This window comes from Ranitomeya variabilis, chromosome 2 (assembly GCF_051348905.1).
Source record: "Ranitomeya variabilis isolate aRanVar5 chromosome 2, aRanVar5.hap1, whole genome shotgun sequence".
Taxonomy (NCBI): domain Eukaryota; kingdom Metazoa; phylum Chordata; class Amphibia; order Anura; family Dendrobatidae; genus Ranitomeya; species Ranitomeya variabilis.
Window position 1 is genome coordinate 549,585,482 of NC_135233.1, and position 25,496 is coordinate 549,610,977.

Consider the following 25,496-nt stretch of genomic DNA (forward strand, 5'->3'; position numbering starts at 1 on the left):
CATAGATGTCCATAAATTAAGTTATGTGTGGGAAAAAGTATTGAACACATGAAGAAAGAGAGGTGCAAAATGCCGTGAAAAATCATGACACCAGCTGAAATCTATCAGTAATTATAAAGCAATCCTGCCACTTATTGAAAAATAATATCAGCTAGTTCAACTGATGGTGAATAAAAAGGTGCATTATTATCAAGGTACCCCACAAGAAACACCTCATGATGGGTAAAACCAGTGAACTGTCTCAAGACAGTCCTCCTGGAATTTATGTCCTCTGTCCTGGGCCCTTTTTTGTAACAATGTCCCTCATCCTGGACCCCGCCAGTAATATGTAATATACATCTCCTGGCCTCTTCATGTAATAATTCCCTTCTCAATCCTGGGCCCAATCCTATAACAATGTCCCCCAGCCTGGCCCTCCTAGGACTTTTCCAGCACATTTTAACAATTAAACAAATTTATTATTTTTAGCTTCCCGCTTTTATACCTGGCAGCACACATTGGCCTGCCAACCATGGCAGCATATAAGTTGACTGTGCTGTCCGTGACATGGAAGATGACATCAGCTGCCTTCCTCCGATTGGCCGAAGGTGTGTATTGCGGTGCAGGGAACTGGCAGGTCTCTGTGCAGTAAGACATTTCAGATAAATGGGCGTCTGAGGATGCACAACGAGGTGACACAGGCGATGGGGTCGGTGGGCCTTTTCCCACACTGGCCCTGTCGAACCTTCTGTGACCTAAATTTTTCCAACCCTGCTTACCGAGGTTATGAAAGTAATATGTAGCCAACAAAAATGAAGATCTACCTTTACCTGCAGATAAAAGTATTTTTGTGCATCTTCTTTTTAGGCACCTCTAACAAAAGAAGGGAGTGTCGGCGGCATGATGAAGATTATCACAACCCTCAGTGAAAAAAATAATGGCACTTTTGTGGATTGGACAGGAAAAATCATTCCTTGGTGAACCAACAACAAGAAGTTGTACTAACTGTGATCTATTCCAGTTGAGAAATAAAAACTGATTTTATTCCACATTTTAACCGTATAATGTATTTATTCTGAACACAGGCTGAACAGTGAGTTGCACTCTTTCCTATTGGCATCGCCTGGTACTGGACCCATGGACAAAAGTGATGCACTATTTTTTAAAGCATAAAGAATAATATAATTAAAGAGTACTTATTGTTTTTTCTATTTAATAATTAGTGGTTTGCAGAGTTCCTCAACATCACATCATCCAGGCTTTTTTTTCAACTTCTTTAGTGAATCAGCCATACAAAATCACATGGCGATACTCTCATTGCTCTTACAGCAAAGAATTGCCTCCTGTAATAATTACTAAACCTTCTTTCCTCTAGATGTAGAAGAAGGCTCCTTGTCCCCGTTGCAGGCCTTACCATGTTCACTAAATGCTAATACTAATCTGCCATTACATTATAAATCTCCATCTTATTACGAGTTCGCCAATACCAAACATGTATAGGTTCTTTTTTATTCAAAAGTTTTTTTTGTTTTTTTTTACAATCAGATTCAGATTGTTATTATTCTACTTTATATCTAGATACATCAGGCATTTCTGAATCCAGCGATACCAACATTGTGCATTTTTTAACTTTTATATTAACTTTTTACATATTTTTAAAAACATTTTTTTTCAAATTTGTACTTGCTTTATTTTTGGTTTTGCATTTTCAATTTTTGCTACCCTGCTTTCACTTCGTCTGCTTTTTTATTTTTTTGTCAATATGGCCATGTGAGGGCTTGTTTTTTGCAGGATGAGTTCTACTTTTGAATAACACCATTGGTTTTACCATGTCTTGTACTAGAAAACGGGTAAAAAAAATTCCAAATGCGGTTAAATTGCAAAAAAGTGCAATCCCCCACTTGTTTTTTGTTTGGCTTATTTATTATGTTCACTAAATGCTATAACTGACCTCCCAGTATGATTTTCCAGGTCATTACGAGTTCATAGACATTAAACATGTCTAGGTTTTTTTTATCTATGTGGTGAAAAAAAATTCCGAACTTTGTTAAAAAAAAAATTGCGCCATTTTCCGAAACCCGTAGTTTCTCAATTTTTCATGATCTCAGGTTGGGTGAGGGCTTAGCTTTTGCATGACGAGCTGATGTTTTTAATGATACCATGTTGGTGCAGATACGATCTTTTGATCGCCCGTTATTGCATTTTAATGCAATGTCGCGGCGAAACAAAAACATGTAATTCTGGCGTTTTGACTTTTTTCTGGCTACGCCGTTTAGCGATCAGGTTAATCCTTCTTTTTATTGACAGATCGGGCGATTCTGAATGTGGTGATACCAAATATGTATAGGTTTAATTTTTTATTATTATTATTATTTTGAATCGGGCAAAAGGGGGGTGATTTGAACTTTTATATTTTTTTATATTTTTAAAAACTTTTTTTTACTTTTGGCATGCTTCAATAGTCTCCATGGGAGGCTAGAAGCTGCCATAACCCGGTCGGCTCCGCTGCATACAGGCGATGATCAGATCACCTGTATGTAACAGAATTACTCACTTGTTATGAGCGCCGACCACTGGGTGGCACTCATAGCTATCCGGCAGTGACAACCATAGAGGTCTGCAGGAGGCCTCCGGTTGTCATGCCAATGAACCGATGACCCACAAACACATGACGGGGGTCACCGGTGGGCAGATTTCCGGCCCGATGGTTGGAAGCACTTGTTAAATGCCGTTGTCAGAGTTTGACAGAGGCATTTAACGGGTTAATATCCGTGGGTGGATCGCAATTCCACCCGCGGCTATTCCGAGCACATGTCAGCTGTTCAAAACAGCTGACATGTGCAGTAAAAGATGTATGCTCACCGCCGGAGTAAACATCAAAGGGAGGGAGTCCAAAGTCAGCATACTATTACGCCAGACATCAGAAAGGGGTTAATAGTCTCTTTTTTTTCAACGTTCTTTTTATGAAGAAGAAGAATAACATAGAAATAGAATGCTTGAAAGTATTCATAACAATAAAAGTCAAATAGTGTCAAGTATTTTGTAATTAAGTACAGATAAACAATTCCTCTTCAAGTAGAGCATTACATAGAACAATGTACTAAAACATTAGGAGGAAAAGAGTTACGGTTAGGGCTCAGTCAACAAAACAAGTTAACCATAGGGAAAAGCAAAAAAAAAAGAAGAGAAAAGGAAAAGTTAGGGGATATAGAGGAAATTAGGGTATGGGGGGAGCTGGGGAGGGGGAGCGGCAAAAAAAGGGGGGAACGATCCGATGGAAAATATTCTAGAGGAAAGTAGAAGTTGTATAGATATTATTATTAGGGTTGAGCGACTTTCATTTTTTTAAGATCAAGTCGGGTTTTGTGAAACTCGACTTTGTCCAGAGTCGAGTCGAGTGCAGTCGGCCGATTATCGCTAAAAGTCGGGGATCGACCGAAACACGAAACCCAATGCAAGTCAATGGGGAAGCATAGTCGGCAGTGAGTGGAGGCCAGGAAAACACCTACAGTGCCCATTTTAATGCCAAAAACATCCATTCTTGTTTCTGAAGCTTGTCAATCTTAATTAACTTTATAATAATAGTTGTTCAATGGAACTTGGGGGTCATTTGGCAAATTTGTGGGGGGTAGGGCTGGTTCAAGGTTTTAGTGGGCCCAGGAATCGTGGACGTCACGGCGGTGGAGCAGGGAGAGGAAAGTATTTCAACGTTGCAACTGCTGTGATCCTGAGCAAGCAGGGGGGCACACTTGTTCGCATTGGCACAGGGCCCCTCAAAGTACAGCGGTGTGTTTGCACGGCGGGGGCGCCTCCCACCAGCAGCAACACTTTTGCGTACTCTGAGGGGCCCTGTGCCAGTGACGTCGCCAACGAGTATGCCCCCCCCACCTGATGAAGGAACCTGCACTTTCATCTGCACCTTCCTCTTTGTCCCTGTGTAAGGTGGTATAACATGCGGGAAGGGGAACCTTACTTTCAGCAGGGTCAGATCCTGGCTGTGTAGAGTGCAAGGGGAATGTAGTGGTCTAGGTCAATGTACCAGCAGACTCATCTAGCAGTGGCTGGGCAATGGGCAGGATGAGGAGGAAACAGATATAGGGCCAAAGAATAAAGTAGGCTAAATGCAGTTCAAAATTGGTAACAGGACAGGACTAAACAGGCGGCATTGCTTTGTTCAGTGGAGTAGCAAACCCAGGAGCAGCAGACACTGTTTTAAGGGCCCAACCACACTAGTAGGCCAAATGCAGTTTAATATCTGATACTATAGGCCGAAAGCCAGAAGGTTGAAGCTCAGCTTTATTCAGTTGAGGGCAAACACCAGGGAGGGGCAGACACCGTTAGTAGGCCCTAACCACCAATTTTTTAAATATCAGCACTTAATGAGAGCCAGAAGGTTGAAGCTCAGCTTTATTCAGTTGAGGGCAAACACCAGGGAGGGGCAGACACCGTTAGTAGGCCGTAACCAAAGTTGAAGGCCAAATGCAGTTTAATATCTGATACTATAGGCCGAAAGCCAGAAGGTTGAAGCTCAGCTTTATTCAGTTGAGGGCAATCACCAGGGAGGGGCAGACACCGTTAGTAGGCCCTAACCACCAATTTTTAAAATAACAGCACTTAATGAGAGCCAGAAGGTTGAAGCTCAGCTTTATTCAGTTGAGGGCAAACACCAGGGAGGGGCAGACACCGTTAGTAGGCCCTAACCACCAATTTTTAAAATAACAGCACTTAATGAGAGCCAGAAAGTTGAAGCTCAGCTTTATTCAGTTGAGGAAAAACACCAGGCAGGGGCAGACACCGTTAGTAGGCCGTAACCAAAGTTGAAGGCCAAATGCAGTTTAATATTTGATACTATAGGTCGAAAGCCAGAAGGTTGAAGCTCAGCTTTATTCAGTTGAGGAAAAACACCAGGGAGGGGCAGACACCGTTAGTAGGCCCTAACCACCAATTTTTTAAATAACAGCACTTAATGAGAGCCAGAAGGTTGAAGCTCAGCTTTATTCAGTTGAGGAAAAACACCAGGCAGGGGCAGACACCGTTAGTAGGCCGTAACCAAAGTTGAAGGCCAAATGCAGTTTAATATCTGATACTATAGGTCGAAAGCCAGAAGGTTGAAGCTCAGCTTTATTCAGTTGAGGAAAAACACCAGGGAGGGGCAGACACTGTTAGTAGGCCCTAACCACCAATTTTTAAAATAACAGCACTTAATGAGAGCCAGAAGGTTGAAGCTCAGCTTTATTCAGTTGAGGAAAAACACCAGGCAGGGGCAGACACCGTTAGTAGGCCATAACCAAAGTTGAAGGCCAAATGCAGTTTAATATCTGATACTATAGGTCGAAAGCCAGAAGGTTGAAGCTCAGCTTTATTCAGTTGAGGAAAAACACCAGGGAGGGGCAGACACCGTTAGTAGGCCCTAACCACCAATTTTTAAAATATCAGCACTTAATGAGAGCCAGAAGGTTGAAGCTCAGCTTTATTCAGTTGAGGGCAAACACCAGGGAGGGGCAGACACCGTTAGTAGGCCGTAAGCAAAGTTGAAGGCCAAATGCAGTTTAATATCTGATACTATAGGTCGAAAGCCAGAAGGTTGAAGCTCAGCTTTATTCAGTTGAGGAAAAACACCAGGGAGGGGCAGACACCGTTAGTAGGCCCTAACCACCAATTTTTAAAATATCAGCACTTAATGAGAGCCAGAAGGTTGAAGCTCAGCTTTATTCAGTTGAGGGCAAACACCAGGGAGGGGCAGACACCGTTAGTAGGCCGTAACCAAAGTTGAAGGCCAAATGCAGTTTAATATCTGATACTATAGGCCGAAAGCCAGAAGGTGGAAGCTCCGATTTAGACAGTGGAGGACAATTTGAATTAGGGACTGCAGACAGACTTAGTAGGCTGTCCCCTGTGGACCATGCATCCAACACATTAACCCATTGCGCCGTAATGGACACGTAATCTTCCATGGCCATGCCTACAGGTCCATGCGTCTGTTGTCAGGTGCACCTTTGTACTCACAGATTGCCAGAGTGCATGGACAATGCGGTCTTCTACATGCTGGTGGAGGGTTGGGATGGCTTTTCTCGCAAAAGAAGTGTCGACTGGTTAGCTTGTAGCGTGGTACAGCGTAGTCCATCATGGCCTTATTAATAGTAAATAAAATATATAACTAGGCTCTATGAACTTTTAAATAGGTTCCAGGGGTACACGGGCAGCATTGGTGTGGTCAGTGGAGGAGTATTGCAAGTAGGGGCCGCAGACAGGCTCACAAAGGCCTAAAATAACAAACAATAGGCTCATGGCAGTTTTATATCGGTTACATGGATACACGGGCAGGCAGCATTGTGGTCAGTGGAGGAGTATTGCAAGTAGGGGCCGCAGACAGGCTCACAAAGGCCTAAAATAACAAACAATAGGCTCATGGCAGTTTTATATCGGTTACATGGATACACGGGCAGGCAGCATTGTGGTCAGTGGAGGAGTAATGCAAGTAGGGACGGCAGACAGGCTATCAAAGGCCTAAAATAACAAACAATAGGCTCATGGCAGTTTTATATCGGTTACATGGATACACGGGCAGGCAGCATTGTGGTCAGTGGAGGAGTATTGCAAGTAGGGGCCGCAGACAGGCTCACAAAGGCCTAAAATAACAAACAGTAGGCAGTCATGGCAGTTTTATATCGGTTACATGGATACACAGGCAGGCAGCATTGTGGTCAGTGGAGGAGTAATGCAAGTAGGGACGGCAGACAGGCTATCAAAGTCCTAAAATAACAAACAATAGGCTCATGGCAGTTTTATATCGGTTACATGGATACACGGGCAGGCAGCATTGTGGTCAGTGGAGGAGTATTGCAAGTAGGGGCCGCAGACAGGCTCACAAAGGCCTAAAATAACAAACAGTAGGCAGTCATGGCAGTTTTACATCGGTTACATGGATACACAGGCAGGCACTCCAGGCAGCATTGTGGTCAGTGGAGGAGTATTGCAAGTAGGGGCCGCAGACAGGCTCACAAAGGCCTAAAATAACAAACAGTAGGCAGTCATGGCAGTTTTATATCGGTTACATGGATACACGGGCAGGCAGCATTGTGGTCAGTGGAGGAGTATTGCAAGGAGTGTCTGTACAGTTAGTACTCCAAAAAAACAAATAGATGTTAATGTCTCGCAAAACAACTATAAGTAAAAAAAGGGTGGCATGCTTAGGTACAGGGGTGGGCTCATCTGCAGAGTTTATGACAAAGTAATTTGGCAGTAAATTAGTATTTACTGGTGTCAATATAGGACACTGACCCAGACTACTTTAACTAGCATCATAGATGCAAACAAATTGGTATTGTTTGTCAGTGCCAGGCATTGAATGATGTCAGTGCATAGACTACACATTGGCGGAGCTGTGCGAGATAATTTTGCACGTGGTACAGCACAGTTTGAGCTGGGGGGGGGGAACTCTCTTGTGGCCGGCACAGGGCCCCTCATGTTACAACGGCGTGTCTGATGTTGGGTGCGCACCACCACCGCCAGAGACACTACATTGTACTATGAGGGACCCAGTGGCAATGCCGTCGACCAAAAGCGGGCACACCCACCTCTTCAGACAATCAGCACTGTAACGGGTGCTTGCGCCAAGTGGCGAGACAACGGCCCCGTGGGGGGATTGTTCCCATTGGGGGAGGTGTAAACATGTCGTATGCTGGACAAACAGCTGCTGCAAATTAACAGATTGGAACACTCAGTAAGACCAGTCCACAAGCAAGACCTTTTTATAGGAAAGCTAGGTGTCAGCCGGGAAAGGTGGGGCAAAATAATTTGAAATCCAGGAGTGGTTCATTTTAATGAAGGTGAGATCATCCACATTTTGGGTAGCCAGACGAGTCCTTTTTTCGGTTAATGTTGAACCAGCAGCACTGAATACTCTTTCTGATAGCACACTAGCTGCTGGGCAAGCAAGCTCCTGCAACGCATATTCTGCCAATTCAGGCCAGGTGTCTAATTTTGATGCCCAGTAATCAAATGGGAATGACGGTTGAGGGAGAACATCGATAAGGGAAGAAAAATAGTTAGTAACCATACTGGACAAATGTTGTCTCCTGTCACTTTGAATAGATGCTGCAGTACCTGTCCTGTCTGCGGTCATTGCGAAATCACTCCACAACCTGGTCAGAAAACCCCTCTGTCCAACGCCACTTCTGATCTGTGCACCCCTAACACCTCTGCCATGTAGCCCCCTGCAGCTTGTTTGAGAACCATCACCGGCGCTGTGTGCTGGGAATGCCTGAATCAAACGGTCTACAAGAGTAGCTTGTTTGGTTGCTAAGATTTGTTCGAGGTTCTCATGTGGCATAATATTTTGCAATTTGCCTTTATAGCAAGGGTCAAGGATGCAGGCCAACCAGTAATCGTCATCGCTCATCATTTTAGTAATGCGTGGGTCCTTTTTGAGGATACGTAAGGCATAATCCGCCATGTGGGCCAAAGTTCCTGTTGGCAAATCTGCGGTTGTGCTGGTTTGAGGGGCAGTTACAGGCAAATCTACGTCACTTGTCTCCCTTAAAAAAACAGAACCCGGCCTTGCAACGCCACTAATTTCTGTTGGCCCAGGAGAAGCTTCCTCATTAAAAAAGTACTCATCCCCATCATCCTCCTCGTCCTCCTCCTCCTCTTCGCCCGCTACCGCGTCCTCTACACGGCCCTGACCAGACAATGGCTGACTGTCATCAAGGCTTTCCTCTTCCTCGGCTGCAGACGCCTGCTCCTTTATGTGCGTCAAACTTTGCATCAGCAGACGCATTAGGGGGATGCTCATGCTTATTATGGCGTTGTCTGCACTAACCAGCCGTGTGCATTCCTCAAAACACTGAAGGACTTGACACAGGTCTTGTAGCTTCGACCACTGCACACCTGACAACTCCATGTCTGCCATCCAACTGCCTGCCCGTGTATGTGTATCCTCCCACAAAAACATAACAGCACGCCTCTGTTCGCACAGTCTCTGAAGCATGTGCAGTGTGGAGTTCCACCTTGTTGAAATGTCGATGATTAGGCGATGCTGGGGAAGGTTCAAAGACCGCTGATAGTTCTGCATACGGCTGGAGTGTACGGGCGAACGGCGGATATGCGAGCAAAGTCTGCACACTTTGAGGAGCAGGTCGGGTAACCCCGGATAACTTTTCAGGAAGCACTGCACCACCAGGTTTAAGGTGTGAGCCAGGCAAGGAATGTGTTTCAGTTGGGAAAGGGCTATGGCAGCCATGAAATTCCTTCCGTTATCACTCACAACTTTGCCTGCCTCAAGATGTACAGTGCCCAGCCATGACTGAGTTTCATTCTGCAAGAACTCGGACAGAACTTCCGCAGTGTGTCTGTTGTCGCCCAAACACTTTATTGCCAATACAGCCTGCTGACGCTTGCCACTAGCTGTCCCATAATGGCACACCTGGTGTGCAACAATGGCAGCTGCGGATGGAGTGGATGTGCGACTGGGGTGTGTGGACGAGCTCTCGCTTCTGCATGAGGAGGAGGAAGAGGAGGAGGGGGGGCGAACGCCTACAGCCAACTCTTTCCTTGACCGTGGACTAGGCAAAACTGTCCCAATATTGCTGTCCCCTGTGGACCCTGCATCCACCACATTCACCCAGTGTGCCGTGATGGACATGTAACGTCCCTGGCCATGCCTACTGATCCATGCATCTGTTGTCAGGTGCACCTTTGTAGTCACAGACTGCCTGAGTGCATGGACGATGCGGTCTTTAACATGCTGTTGGAGGGCTGGGATGGCTTTTCTAGAAAAGAAGTGCCGACTGGGTAGCTCGTAGCGTGGTACAGCGTAGTCCATCAGCGCTTTGAAAGCTTCGCTTTCAACTAACCGGTAGGGCATCATCTCTAATGAGATTAGTCTAGCAATGTGGGCGTTCAAACCCTGTGTACGCGGATGCGAGGATGAGTACTTCCTTTTCCTAACAAGAGTCTCATGTAGGGTGAGCTGGACTGGAGAGCTGGAGATCGTGGAACTAGCGGTGGTGCCGGTGGACATGGGTGACTGAGAGAGGGTTGGAGATGGTATTCTTGCCGGTGCCCTACAAGCAGTGTTTCCTACTACTAACCTGGTGATTCCCTGACTGCTTTGGCCTGGCGACGAAAGCTGCACAGATACTGCAGGTGGTGTGGGAAATGGTCGGCTTACAGGGAGGGAAGGGATGTAGCGTTGCTGATTAGCTTCATTGGGCGAGGGTGCTGCAACCTTTAGGGATGTTTGGTAGTTAGTCCAGGCTTGCAAATGCATGGTGGATAAATGTCTATGCATGCAACTTGTATTTAGACTTTTAAGATTCTGACCTCTGCTTAAGGTTGTTGAACATTTTTGACAGATGACTTTGCGCTGATCATTTGGATGTTGTTTAAAAAAATGCCAGACTGCACTCTTTCTACTATCGGATACCTTTTCAGGCATTGCAGACTGAGCTTCTTTAACCGGATGGCCACGCTGTCCTCCAACTGGTTTTGGTTTTGCCACGCGTTTTTGGCCAGATACGGGCCCGGTAGATGGAACCTGTTGTGATGTTGATGCCTGCTGCGGCTCCTCCTCCTCCGCTTCAGAACTACTGCCGCCTGCACCCTGTTCCCCCAATGGCTGCCAATCGGGGTCCACAACTGGGTCATCTATGACCTCCTCTTCTATGTCGTGTACGATTTCGTCTGTGTCACCGTGTAAGCCGGTGGTATAGCGTCCGTGACGGGGCACCATAGTGTCCGCTGGGTTTGATTCTGCCTCAGTACACTGCGAGGGCAATGTTCTGGTCTGAGTCAAAGGAACAGCAGAGTAATCTGGCTGTGGCTGTGCATCTGTGCACTCCATGTCCGATTCAACTTCTAATGGACATGGCCTGTTAACTGTTTCACTGTCTAACTCAGGAACGGTATGTGTAAAGAGCTCCATGGAGTAACCCGTTGTGTCTCCTGACGCATCCTTCTCTCTTGTTCTGGGTGAAGAAGACAAGGAAGCGACTTGTCCTTGACCGGGAGCATCCACTGACAATGCACTGCTCTGACATTTGGCACTTTCCGAGGAGGAGGCGAAAGAGCTAGAGGCAGAGTCAGCAATGAAAGCCAATACTTGTTCCTGCTGCTCCGGCATCAAAAGTGGTTTTCCTACTCCCAGAAAAGAGAGCGTTCGAGGCCTTGTGTAGCCAGACAAGGAACCTGGCTCAACAACTCGAGACTTAGGTGCTGTATTGCTTTTACCACGACCACCTGATGCTCCACCACCACTACCATCATTACCAGCTGACAATGACCGCCCACGGCCATGACCTCTTCCACTAGACTTCCTCATTGCTTGCAAAACGTAACCAAAGTAACACTATTTGTTACTGTAAAACAACTTATAAGGTGAACTCAAACTTCTGTAGGATTTATATATACCTTTATAGGTGCCTGACACTGAAAGGAAAATCAGGCCCAATGTTACACACTAGGTTTTCTGTGGCCCAATAATTTGAGACAGATGGCACACACAGGCCCAGCACTTAAGCAGAAATGCCAATCTTAATCTCCCACTATTTTTTTTTTTTTCTGGGAGAATTTACCCCCCCCCCCAAAAAAAAAGGCCCAGTATTACACAGTGTTTTCAGTGCCACACAATGAGAGAGAGATGCCACACACAGCAATGGCACGGAGGCAGACTTGACAATATTTATCTCCCACTAATTTTTTTTTGGAAAAGGGAGAATTTAGAAAAAAAAAAAAAAAGGCCAAGTATTACACAGTGTTTTCGGTGGCACACAATGAGAGAGAGATGCCACACACAGCAATGGCACGGAGGCAAACTTGACAATATTTATCTCCCACTAATTTTTTTGGGGGAAAAGGGAGAATTTAGGACAAAAAAAAAAAAGGACAAGTATTACACAGTGTTTTCAGTGCCACACAATGAGAGAGAGATGCCACACACAGCAATGCCACGGAGTCAGACTTGACAATATTTATCTCCCACTAATTTTTTTTTTGGAAAAGGGAGAATTTAGGACAAAAAAAAAAAGGACAAGTATTACACAGTGTTTTCAGTGCCACACAATGAGAGAGAGATGCCACACACAGCAATGGCACGGAGGCAGACTTGACAATATTTATCTCCCACTAATTTTTTTTTGGGAAAAGGGAGAATTTAGGACAAAAAAAAAAAAGGACAAGTATTACACAGTGTTTTCAGTGCCACACAATGAGAGAGAGATGCCACACACAGCAATGGCACGGAGGCAAACTTGACAATATTTATCTCCCACTAATTTTTTTTGGGGAAAAGGGAGAATTTAGGACAAAAAAAAAAAAAGGACAAGTATTACACAGTGTTTTCAGTGCCACACAATGAGAGAGAGATGCCACACACAGCAATGGCACGGAGGCAGACTTGACAATATTTATCTCCCACTAATTTTTTTTTTGGAAAAGGGAGAATTTAGAAAAAAAAAAAAAAGGCCAAGTATTACACAGTGTTTTCGGTGCCACACAATGAGAGAGAGATGCCACACACAGCAATGGCACGGAGGCAGACTTGACAATATTTATCTCCCACTAATTTTTTTTTTGGAAAATGGAGAATTTAGAAAAAAAAAAAAAAAAGGCCAAGTATTACACAGTGTTTTCGGTGCCACACAATGAGAGAGAGATGCCACACACAGCAATGGCACGGAGGCAGACTTGACAATATTTATCTCCCACTAATTTTTTTTTTGGAAAAGGGAGAATTTAGAAAAAAAAAAAAAAAAAGGCCAAGTATTACACAGTGTTTTCGGTGCCACACAATGAGAGAGAGATGCCACACACAGCAATGGCACGGAGGCAGACTTGACAATATTTATCTCCCACTAATTTTTTTTTTGGAAAAGGGAGAATTTAGAAAAAAAAAAAAAAAAAGGCCAAGTATTACACAGTGTTTTCGGTGCCACACAATGAGAGAGAGATGCCACACACAGCAATGGCACGGAGTCAGACTTGACAATATTTATCTCCCACTAATTTTTTTTTGGGAAAAGGGAGAATTTAGGAAAAAAAAAAAAAAAGGACAAGTATTACACAGTGTTTTCAGTGCCACACAATGAGAGAGAGATGCCACACACAGCAATGGCACGGAGGCAGACTTGACAATTTTTATCTCCCACTAATTTTTTTTTTGGAAAAGGGAGAATTTAGAAAAAAAAAAAAAAAAAGGCCAAGTATTACACAGTGTTTTCGGTGCCACACAATGAGAGAGAGATGCCACACACAGCAATGGCACGGAGGCAGACTTGCCAATATTTATCTCCCTGCAGTTATCTCAGAAAAGTATGGCAGGCAGCTGAAAAGGACTGCTGCACACAAAAGTGTGGACAAACACACAAGATAGCTGTGCAGAAAGGAAGGAAAAACAGGATTTGTGCTTTGAAAAAAGCAGTTGGTTTACACAGCGGCGTACACACAAAGCAACGCAGCTATCAGGGAGCCTTCTAGGGCAGCCCAATGAGCTACAGCGCTGAGGAAAAAAAAATGTAGCTTCCACTGTCCTGCAAACAAAAGGTGGTATTGGACAGTGGAAATCGCTACAGCACAAGCGGTTTGTGGCTTTATGTACCCTGCCTATCACTATCCCTGCTTCCGAAGAAGCTGCAGCAACCTCTCCCTACGCTCAGATCAGCAGCAGTAAGATGGCGGTCGGCGGGAACGCCCCTTTATAGCCCCTGTGACGCCGCAGAAAGCAAGCCAATCACTGCAATGCCCTTCTCTAAGATGGTGGGGACTGAGATCTATGTCATCACGCTGCCCACACTCTGCGTCCACCTTCATTGGCTGAGAAATGGCGCTTTTAGCGTCATTGAAACGCGACTTTGGCGCGAAAGTCGCGTACCGCATGGCAGACCCCTCACAGGGATCGGCTCGGTTCCATGAGACGCCGACTTTGCCAAAAGTCGGCGACTTATGAAAATGAACGATCCGTTTCGCTCAACCCTAATTATTATCAATTGACTCGGTTATCTGTGATTTTAAAAATAAAATTGGGGCTGGATATAAATTGAATCCAGGGTTCCCATATATTTCGGTAAGAGTTTAGTGACTCCTGCGTATTGGCTGCTAGTTCTGGAGTGTGATATAGTATGTTGATTTTGTCAAGAACTTGTTTTTTAGTGGGAATTTGAGTTGATTTCCACAGAGTAGGAATTAGGAACTTGCCAGCAGCTATTATATTATTAGCCATTTTGGAAGCTATGGGATTCTCTGGCCATAAAGGTAGATTTAGTAAGAAGGATTGGGGTTGCAGCACAGGAACCCGATCCAGTACTTCAGTGATTATTTCACCCACCATTTGCCAAAAGGGCATGATTACTGGGCAAGTCCACCATATGTGGAGATAGGTACCTGGCTCTGCATTGCATCTCCAGCACATCTCCGAAGTAGAGGAATGCCATTGATTCAACTGAGATGGCGTGCGATACCATCTAGATAACACTTTATAAGAATTTTCTTGCATTTTTACACATTGTGAAGAACCATGGGATCTTTTATAAATAGAAGCAATTTGATCAGCTGTAAAGTAAGTATTAAGATCCCTTTCCTTTAACCCAATGAATGCTCTTTTGGCATCGGCCTTCTCTAGGACCAGAGAATTATAAATTTTAGATAAGACTTTTTGGGGGGGATTTTCCTGTATACATAATTGTTCAAAATGGGTGATTGGGCGAAGTAAGGAAAGCTGGTTCCTGTATTTAAAACAATAATCTTTAATTCTATTAAAATGAAGAAAAGAAATATTGAGTTGTGGTTAGTGTTGAGCGATACCTTCCGATATCGGAAAGTATCGGTATCGGAAAGTATCGGCCGATACCGTCAAAGTATCGGATCTAATCCGATACCGATACCCGATCCCAATGCAAGTCAATGGGACGAAAATATCGGAATTAAAATAAACCCTTTATAAACTTGTAGGTTCATTCTACATGAAGGAAAACAACTAAGAATAATGTAGGATGTATTGGGGGACGTGGCGGAGACATTAAAGGCACAGAGGTTTAGCCCAATGTAATAGAATAGCAGGATTTTGTTTTGTTTTTTATGACGTTTGGCGGTAGAAAGATTTTGACTATGTTAATTTTTTTTTTATTTTGTCAGATATTGATGTTTCACTACTTCCACGCCCTTCACCTTCTTTTTTACTTCTCCCACACTTTCTTCTTCATTATCTTCATCATCAGCTTCTTTGACATCAACTTCTTCACCTTATTCATCTTCTTCTTCATCTTCTACCTATTATTTTTTTGGTTACATTGTTCATATTCTTTTTATTTTACTATTATCTTCATCATATTCTACTTCTTCATCATATTCTTATTTGTGACAGGCATTCCCGTAGTTGTTATCAATAAAAGTTTGAAGATTACACCTTCCGTTCTGCCTGTCACAAAACAGTTACATTTGTCCGCGTTCAGTTTGGCCTGCAGCATCAGGCTTTATCCAGGGGCACCACAAGGAGGAACGGACTCACCCCCATACACTGCTTAGTCTTCTTCTGCTTATAATTTGGATAATATTTTTTGCTCTGATATTTAGTGTTATGCTTAATGTTCTTCTGCTCTTTGTTCTGCAGCCTCTTGTTCTTCTGCTTCTCGGTCTTCCAGGTCGTCGTCGTCGTCGTCTCCAGGGTCGTCGTCTCCGGGGTCGTCGTCATCGGGGTGGTCTTCAGGGTCGTCGTCTCCGGGGTCGTCGTTATCGGGGTGGTCTTCAGGGTCATCGTCTCCAGGGTCGTCGTCATCACGGTGGTTGTCGTCTCTGGTGTCGTCGTCATCTTAGGGGTGGTCTTCCGGGTCATCGTGTTTAGTCTCTTGAACTTGGAAATGTAGCAGAAGGTACAAGAAGGCTGAGAAAATGCCGAGAACCAGCTGATGGAACTGGAACTCGGATGGCTACCCGAAGGTCCAAGAGCCAATGGAACTACCGAGGACCAGCTGACGTTACTGGAACCCGGTTACTAAGCAGGAGGTACCCGTGCCTGAAAGCACTACCAAGGACCACCTGACGTTGGTGGAACTCGGATACCCAGAGGGAGGCACCTAAGCCAAAGGCTCTGCCCGGAACCAGCTGACGGTACTGGAACCAGGATGGGGAGCAGAAGGTACAAGAGCAAAAGACACTGCCGAGAACCAGCTGACGGTGCTGGAACCCGGATGGGTAGCCGAAGGTCCAAGAGCCAATGGAACTACCGAGGACCAGCTGACGTTACTGGAACCCGGTTACTAAGCAGGAGGTACCCGTGCCTGAAAGCACTACCAAGGACCACCTGACGTTGGTGGAACTCGGATACCCAGAGGGAGGCACCTAAGCCAAAGGCTCTGCCCGGAACCAGCTGACGGTACTGGAACCAGGATGGGGAGCAGAAGGTACAAGAGCAAGTGTCTGCGTGGCTTTTGCAGGACACGATGCCGGCTGCACAGCAGGGGAACAGCTGGCGGTGCTGAACCCCACTGACACATTGGCTGGTGTTTTTCTCTGTGCAGCTAGCAGTACCGGGCCCCAACTGGCGGTGTTAGAGCCCGGGGTCAGCAGGAGGAGGAGAGGGAGCAGAGTGTAGGCCGAAGCCTGCACTGGCGGCAGCTTTGGGTCTGTTGTGTCTGCGTGGCAGTTGCAGGACACGTTGCCGGCTGCACAGCAGGGGAACACCTGGCAGTGCTGAACCCCACTGACACATTGGCTGGTGTTTTTCTCTGTGCAGCTAGCAGTACCGGGCCCCAACTGGCGGTGTTAGAGCCCGGGGTCAGCAGGAGGAGGAGAGGGAGCAGAGTTTAGGCCGAAGCCTGCACTGGCGGCAGCTTTGGGTCTGTTGTGTCTGCGTGGCAGTTGCAGGACACGTTGCCGGCTGCACAGCAGGGGAACAGCTGGCGGTGCTGAACCCCACTGACACATTGACTGGTGTTTTTCTCTGTGCAGCTAGCAGTACCGGGCCCCAACTGGCGGTGTTGGAGCCCGGGCTCTGCAGGGGGAGCAGAGTGTAGGCCGAAGCCTAATTGAACCAATTTCAAAGGTAACCTTTAACCCCCCCTCAGGGGTTACAAAGTAGAAGAGCCACAGCTTATGCAGCAGTAGTGCTGCACAAGTCAAAGGTTGCTCTTTTAATTTTGCTCCTTGCACACGCTGAATGAAACACGTATAACATTTAGCCCTTTATACAGTCAAACTGTGTTGGAGGCGCGAGTTCCCTTTGTAATGAGACGCAGCACAGATGTCAAGAATCCCACCTTGGTGCTGGGTGCAGCCTCCTGAGCGTTGTTATTTGCTGTACAGGAGTCTGCGCTGTCGTGTTATCCCCTGGCCTAGCGCTGTTAGCGCTGCCCATCTTCTGACATCATTTAATGTCGGCCGGTGCGGTTCGCGATGACCATGAATCCCAGCCCCGCAGTGTCTTAACATTGTTAAAACACTGCGGGGCTGGGATTCATGGCCTGGCGCAGCACATATGTTCGCCTCTCACACTCGGGTCCTTACACCCGCTTCAGACTGTGCGGCGTCAGCTGATCCCTTATCGCATGCCACGGCCATGAAGCCGCACAGTCTGAAGAAGGCGGAAGGAGATGAGGGACAGGCGAACTGATGCACTGCTCATGCCCATCAATCACACCCTCGCAGTCCCAATAAATAAGACACCGAGGGGCGTTGTGTGGGTCAGGGCGGCCGCAGAGGCGCAGGCAGCCAAACAATGATGCCAGAAGACGGGCAGCGCTACCAAGGGGGTTGCAGCGTGTCATTACAAAGGAAAGTCACACCACCGGGACGGTTAAATGGTCACACAGAGGACACATTTTAGACGTGTTTTCAGTTCCACATGTGCGAGGAGAATACGTTTATGAGCCACCTTGCACACATGCAGCATTACCGCTGTACAAGGTGGCCTTAAAAACGTACAAACGCCTGGGGGAGGGGGGACAGGTTCCCTTCAATTTCAGTTCTTGTGTCTGCGTGGCTTTTGCAGGACACGTTGCCGGCTGCACAGCAGGGGAACACCTGGCGGTGCTGAACCCCACTGACACATTGGCTGGTGTTTTTCTCTGTGCAGCTAGCAGTACCGGGCCCCAACTGGCGGTGTTGGAGCCCGGGCTCTGCAGGGGGAGCAGAGTGTAGGCCGAAGCCTAATTGAACCAATTTCAAAGGTAACCTTTAACCCCCCCTCAGGGGTTACAAAGTAGAAGAGCCACAGCTTATGCAGCAGTAGTGCTGCACAAGTCAAAGGTTGCTCTTTTAATTTTGCTCCTTGCGCACGCTGAATGAAACACGTATAACATTTAGCCCTTTATACAGTCAAACTGTGTTGGAGGCGCGAGTTCCCTTTGTAATGAGACGCAGCACAGATGTCAAGAATCCCACCTTGGTGCTGGGTGCAGCCTCCTGAGCGTTGTTATTTGCTGTACAGGAGTCTGCGCTGTCGTGTTATCCCCTGGCCTAGCGCTGTTAGCGCTGCCCATCTTCTGACATCATTTAATGTCGGCCGGTGCGGTTCGCGATGACCATGAATCCCAGCCCCGCAGTGTCTTAACATTGTTAAAACACTGCGGGGCTGGGATTCATGGCCTGGCGCAGCACATATGTTCGCCTCTCACACTCGGGTTGTCACGATTCACACCGTGACTGTCAGGATCCCTTAGCCGCTGCCCACAAGATGTCACGGATTGGGGTGACTTTAGACCAGCAGACGGCTATCACATGTGCAGGGGGCTTATCCTAGTTATCCCTCCACTGCCACAATGTGATGAAAAAACACACACGAGGTTATTGACCTCTTGTTTACAGCAGGGGCTTATTTTAGGTATCCCACTGCTCTTCAGTATACCATGAACTGCAGGGATTTGTGTATATCCCGCTTACAGTTTCACTCAACACTTGCAGCTCTCTGGCGCCCCCCTTACTCTCAGGTCAGATTAGGTACTGCACCTAGGGTAATTAGTCGCCAGAAAGGCTGCCTGCTATGTACTGGCTATTGGGCGCGCTGCAGCGACGCGATAACTACTCCCACTCAGGCAGGAACAATAATTATCAAGCCGCAGTCGCTACAGTGAAACCCAAAAGCCTGCACAGTACACGGTATCACTGCCACCAGCCTCGATTTAACGGGTCCGAAGCAAACCCCAAAACAGTAGCGTACTTTCCCTTCAAGAGACAGGGTACATTTTTAGAGCAGGGAGAAATAACTGGCATGAAATAATATACCCATAAAGTTTATGCAGTGTTTATCAAAATATTTTACAAAGATGTTACAAATGAGACAATTGCAAATATGTACCAGGTAATTATAAAAATAAAAGGATTAAATGAAGAAAAGGTAACACTCACATATTCTCAGATCATTGCATTGCAGGCAACAGGCTAGGAGAGCTTTCCATCTATCCCAGTGCATTTGCACTCGCAGTCTGGTCGCTTCAGGTAAAAACTCACAACTCCCCCCCTGGAAGCCTGCCAGCAACTTTATAACCTACAGCCTGTGACCTCACAGAAAGGGCTGGTTTTTCCAACCCCTCCTACTTCTTCAGTATTACTCACTGGGCATTAAATATATCTGATGCCCGTAACTTCGCTACAGAACATAAAATAATCGCACCATACCCATCATTCATCTCGTATTATCGTGGGCATTCCGATGAGATCAAATATGTCCTATTTGTCCCGCACACTGACAGAGAAATCCCTACCTCTGTACCAGATGGAGCTAGAAACCTGTGTTTCGAGTGAGGGGTAGATCCATCGAGGAAAAATAAGAATATATATTTTCGTGTCCATAACTTAAACGGTTTGCATAATATCTTCCAAAAACAGAACAAAGAACTTCCATGCGTTCTAGAAGTTTCTCTACCAGTTCCTGCTAACACAAATTTCCCTTGCAGCTATGCCAGTCGTAAATACCTTTCGTCAATAAAACTCCCCCACAAGGCAAGCTCTTCTACACAGTTAGAAACACAGGGAAGGAAAGAGAACCAGAGAGGGGGGGTTTAGCCCCCGCATGCTAGCAAGAAAACTAACTTATGATTTTTCATACCATATCGTGACACCTCCCCCTTTTGGCGTGCGCTACGGCGGCAGAACCTCTCGGTATGCCTCCATGCGCACCTCCGTGGGTTCACCCTGGCGGGAGAGTCCATCTGCATTCCCATGCTCTTTGCCCGCTTTGTGTTTAATGGTGAAGTCAAATTGCTGAAGGGCAAGGCTCCAGCGTAGCAACCTGCCATTGGTTCCACACATGGTGCTTAGCCAGCGCAGAGGGTCGTGGTCGGTCACCACAGTGAAGGTGCGCCCGTACAAGTAGGGCTGCAAGTGCTGCAGGGCCCAGACTATGGCCAGGCACTCCTTCTCAATGGTGGAGTAGGCCACTTCCCTCGGCAAAAGTTTCCGGCTCAGGTACAACACGGGGTGCTCTTGGTCCTCCGAGTCCACCTGGCTGAGCACAGCACCAAGGCCAAACTCGCTGGCGTCGGTCTGTACCAAGAATGGTCGACTGCTGTCGACTGCTTTCAACACAGGGGAGTTGCACAGTGCGGTTTTCAACGCCTGGAAGGCCCCCTCACAGCCATCTGTCCAGTTGACGATATGGGGTAGCTTCTTCCTGGTGAGGTCCGTCAAAGGTTTTGCCAGGCTACTATAGTGCTGCACGAAGCGCCTATAGTACCCTGCAGTGCCCAGGAAGGACATCACCTGTTTCTTGTTCCTGGGAGTGGGCCAGTTCACGATCACGCCCACTTTGTCAGGCTCTGGCTTTAGGGTGTTTCCACCTACCCGGTGCCCCAGGTAGTGAACCTCCCTCATGCCCATCTGGCACTTTCCCGGCTTGATAGTCAGTCCTGCTTGGTGAATTCGCCCGAGCACCTCCTCGAGATGCTGCAGGTGTTCATCCCAGGAGGGACTGAAGATGGCAATGTCATCTAAGTACGCCACAGCGTACTTCTCCAGTCCCTGAAGCAGGAGATTGACCATCCGCTGGAAAGTGGCAGGGGCATTCTTCATGCCGAAGGGCATGACCGTGGACTCGTACAGTCCAAAGGGTGTGATAAAGGCGGACTTCTCCTGCGCCTCGGGGCTCAGGGGAATCTGCCAGTATCCTCGACTCAGATCCATTATTGTCAGGTATTCTGCGCCAGCTAACTTCTCAAGCAGCTCCTCGATGCGCGGCATTGGGTGCGCGTCAGAGGCTGTAATGGCGTTGAGCCCCCTGTAGTCCACGCAGAACCGGGTGGTCCGGTCCTTCTTTGGCACGAGAACTACAGGTGAGGCCCACGCGCTCTTTGACCGTCGAATCACCCCCAGCTGCAACATCTCATCGATCTCCTGGCGCATAATCTGCTGCACCTGGTCAGAGATTCGATAGGGTGTTCGCCGTAGTGGGGCGTGATTCCCGGTGTCCACCTCGTGGATGGCTAACTCAGTCCTTCCAGGCCGGTTGGAGAACACGACCCGGAAGGGTTCCAGTGTGGTTTGCAACTGCAACCGCTGTGGTTCATCTAGCGAGACGCTTACCTCCACGTCCTCAATGGACCCACGGGCCTTGGCTTGGGCCAGCATGTCCAGGAGGGTGTCTTCCTCCCCTTCTTCGGGTGCGCTGCAGACCGGTAGGACGAAAGGTTCACGTTCGTGATGAGCCTTCATCATGTTGACGTGAAAGGCCTTTCGCCTACCCCGAGTGTGGTCAAGCATGACCACATAGGTGACCGGGTTGAGCTGTTGGTGGACGACGTACGGGCCCTCCCAGGCTGCCTGAAGCTTATCCATTGGTACAGGAACCAGCACCCACACCTTTTGACCCACGTGGTAGGTCCGCTCCCGGGCATTCTGGTCGTACCAGTGCTTCTGATCAGCCTGAGCCTGCGTCATGTTGTCATGCACCTACTGCGTCAAGGTCTGCATCTTGTCACGGAAGCGCATGACATACTCCACTATGGACACTTCAGAAGGGTTCGGCTCCTCTTCCCAGGATTCTCTTACCAACCCAAGGGGTCCCCGGACTCGCCTGCCGTACAGGAGCTCGAAGGGGGAGAACCCCGTCGAGGCCTGCGGAACCTCTCTGTAAGCGAATAGCAGGTGTGGGAGGTACCGCTCCCAGTCACGCCCTTGTGTCTCAACCAGCATGCGTAGCATCTGTTTGAGGGTACCATTGAAGCGTTCACACAAGCCATTGGTCTGTGGGTGATACGCACTCGATACCAGGTGCTTCACCTGCATTTTCTTACAGAGAGCCTCCATTAGGTGAGACATAAATTGGGTCCCTCGATCAGTAAGCATTTCCCTGGGAAATCCTACACGTGAAAAGATGGCCAACAGGGCATCCGCCACCTTATCTGCCCTAGTTGACGACAGAGCTACTGCCTCTGGGTACCGGGTAGCGTAGTCTACCACAGTAAGAATAAATCGCTTTCCAGAGCTGCTGGAGACGGCCAGCGGGCCCACAATGTCCACCGCAATCCTCTGGAAAGGCTCCTCTATCACTGGCAAAGGGATCAGGGGAGCCTTAAGAGCAGGCCCCGCCTTCCCCACTCTTTGACAGGTGACACAGGAGCGGCAGTAGTTTGACACATCTGTCCCCATCTTAGGCCAATAGAAGTGTTGAGACAGCCGGGCCTTAGTTTTGCTGATCCCTAAGTGTCCAGCTAGCGGGATCTCATGGGCAATCCGCAACAACTCACCCCGGAATTGCTGTGGGACGACCAGCTGTCTTTCCCTCAACCACTCCTTTTGTGATTCTCCGGGTACTGTCTCCCGGTACAACCTTCCTCCTTCCCAGAACACCTTCTCCTTATCAGTCTCGGAGAATGACGTCCCGGCGAGTTGTCTCAAACTCTCTAGGCTCGCATCTGTGTGCAGAGCGGCCTGAAACTCCTGGCTAGGGGAAGCCAGAAGCGATGTCAGGGTCCCTTCCCCACGGGAGCCCTCTGGGACCTGCTCTGGGTCCACCTCTGGTTCAGTCACACTGATGACTGAGGAGGGTCCGGAAGGCAGACAGGTATCTGCGTTCCGGGCACTCTGACTGCGGGTGACAGCAGCTACGTAGGCTGTCTCCCCGGGGATTTCTACAGACCCAACAGCCGACGCTGCTATGGGCTCTACCTCCCCTTCCACCCCCATTACCTCAGGAGCATTGCTACTTATGGGCCAGTTACCTTCCTCGGTGGCACTGGTCAATTGCATGGCATCACCTTCCTCACGGTTCCCATGTATCTCCCCATTTCTTGTAGCACCGACACTTGCCCCTGCTAGGGGTTCCTCAGCCGTCTCACTCCGCAGAGCGACGTGGCTGAGCACTCCTGTACCTATGGACACATCAACTTTCACAGAAACATCATTATCAGATACAGTTGGCACAGGTACAACATTTCCACTATCAATCCTAGGGAAAAAATGGTTATCAGATGCAACATTACAAGATAAAGCATGGTCAGGTAACACATGCGATTTCCCATCATCATCATCACCAGGGTTAACTTTACCCTCATTAGGAGATTGGGGAGGGGTGTCAATGACGTAGTATGCAAACAACCTCCCCAAATCAGTCCCCAACAAAACATCAGTGGGCAAATTATCAGACAGCCCCACTTCCTTCACCCCGCTCCCGGCACCCCAATCAATAAAAACCCGGGCCATTGGCAAGGGACAGCTGATGCCCCCAATCCCAGTGACAGTTAGGGTTTTCCCCGGAATGATTTCTTCAGGGGCCGCCAGTTCGGGTCGGATGAGGGTTCGTTCAGCCCCGGTGTCCTTGAGGCCTGTAGCAACATGACCTCCCACAATGACAGACTGTACGTTATCACACCCCCTCCCAGCCACACCACCCACCAAAAGAACTGCTGCATTAGGCCCTGGGGCCTGGGATGAGGGGTTCTTCTGCTTGGCTGGACATCGGGGACTGATATGACCAGTCTGCCTGCAGTGGTAACACTGGCGAAGTTCGGTGGTAGGTCTGGTGCTGTTGGCGACGGGGACAGGACCTCTGGTATGTTGGCTGGCAGGGGTACTGGCGTTGGATGCAGGCTTACCCCCTCTCCAGCTGGAGGTGACTGGCTTCCGAACTTCCGATCTACGGTTGGCCTCATAGGCGTCGGCAATCTGCGCTGCTTTCGTCACGTCTTTGGGTTCTCTGTCCATCACGAACTGTCGCACCTCAGTTGGGCAAAGATGGAAGAACTGGTCTTTGATCATCAGGTCTCGCAGCTGTGCAAAGGTGGTCACTGACAGGCCTTGGGTCCACTGGTCAAAGTGAGTCCCCAGTCCATGCACCACATCACTGTAGCTGTCGTGTGGGCCACGTTGGAGGGTCCGAAACTTTTTACGGTACACCTCTGGTGTAAGCTGGTACTTGGCTATCAGAGCCTGCTTGATGGCCTCATAGTCACCATCTTGTTCTTGAGGGAGGGCAGCAAACGCCTACAGAGCTTTTCCTCTCAGCCCTGGTGTCAGGTATCGTGCCCATTCTGGTGTAGGCAGCTGGTACTGTCTGCAGGCTTTCTCAAAGGCCCGCAGAAAAGTGTCCAAGTCCCCATCCTTTTCCATAACAGGAAAGTGGTCGGGCCGGGGCTTTGGTGTCTGAGCGCTGCTGGGCTCACGGCTCTGGGCAGTGGAAGGCGTCCCCCCCTGCCGGAGCATCTCCAGTTCATGTTCTCGCTGGGCTTGGCGCTCGGCTCGCTGGGCCTGGGCCTCTCGCTCGGCTCGCTGGGCCTCTCGCTCTGCCCGAGCCTCTCGCTCGGCTCGCTCCTGGTATTGCTGGATCAGCTGCAGACGTCTCTCCAGGTCATCTGCGGAGCATTGTTGCAGAGCCAGCTGCAGGAGGAGGTCTGCACCCCCTTGGTTGCCAGTAGGGCCCGTATTCAGTGGTTGGGCCTCTGCTGCAGCACCATTTTCGCTTGTGCCGGCTTCTGCGGCCTCTGGGCTCTGTGAGTGGTCTAGAGCGGCTTCCCATTGCACCAGTTCAGCGACCATTTGAGTCTTGGTCTTGTTCTGGGGGTTCAGGCCATGGTACGTGCATATCCCAGCAAGAGCGTCTTTCTTCTGCTGGGTGTACCAGACTTCTCCTTTCGCAGCCATGGTTGCCAAATAAAAGATAGGATAGAAAAACGAAGAGGAAGGGAGGGGATAATTACCAGTACACAATTGTCTCACAACTAATAAACACTGAGTTCGTTCTCCAAACTTATTTGCGCAGAGTTCTCGCAAGAACTTTCTGCCAGTTTTTAGTGAGAGGAATGATTGCTCAAACCAAATCACTAATGCTCTAATATCCCACCGCCTTGCCACCAATATGTCACGATTCACACCGTGACTGTCAGGATCCCTTAGCCGCTGCCCACAAGATGTCACGGATTGGGGTGACTTTAGACCAGCAGACGGCTATCACATGTGCAGGGGGCTTATCCTAGTTATCCCTCCACTGCCACAATGTGATGAAAAAACACACACGAGGTTATTGACCTCTTGTTTACAGCAGGGGCTTATTTTAGGTATCCCACTGCTCTTCAGTATACCATGAACTGCAGGGATTTGTG

The 25,496-nt window shown here is 48.1% G+C and overlaps 1 protein-coding gene across 1 annotated transcript in view; it reads left to right on the forward strand.

Moving 5' to 3' along the window:
* The window catches only part of LOC143807024 (C-signal-like), a 250,480-nt gene extending 249,450 nt beyond the window's left edge, over positions 1 to 1,030 (forward strand). The window contains exon 6 of the mRNA XM_077288180.1: positions 847 to 1,030. Coding sequence (XP_077144295.1) covers positions 847 to 960 — 114 coding nt within the window. The 3' untranslated portion in view covers positions 961 to 1,030. The remainder of the gene's footprint in view (positions 1 to 846) is intronic.
* The last annotated feature ends 24,466 nt before the right edge of the window (positions 1,031 to 25,496 follow it).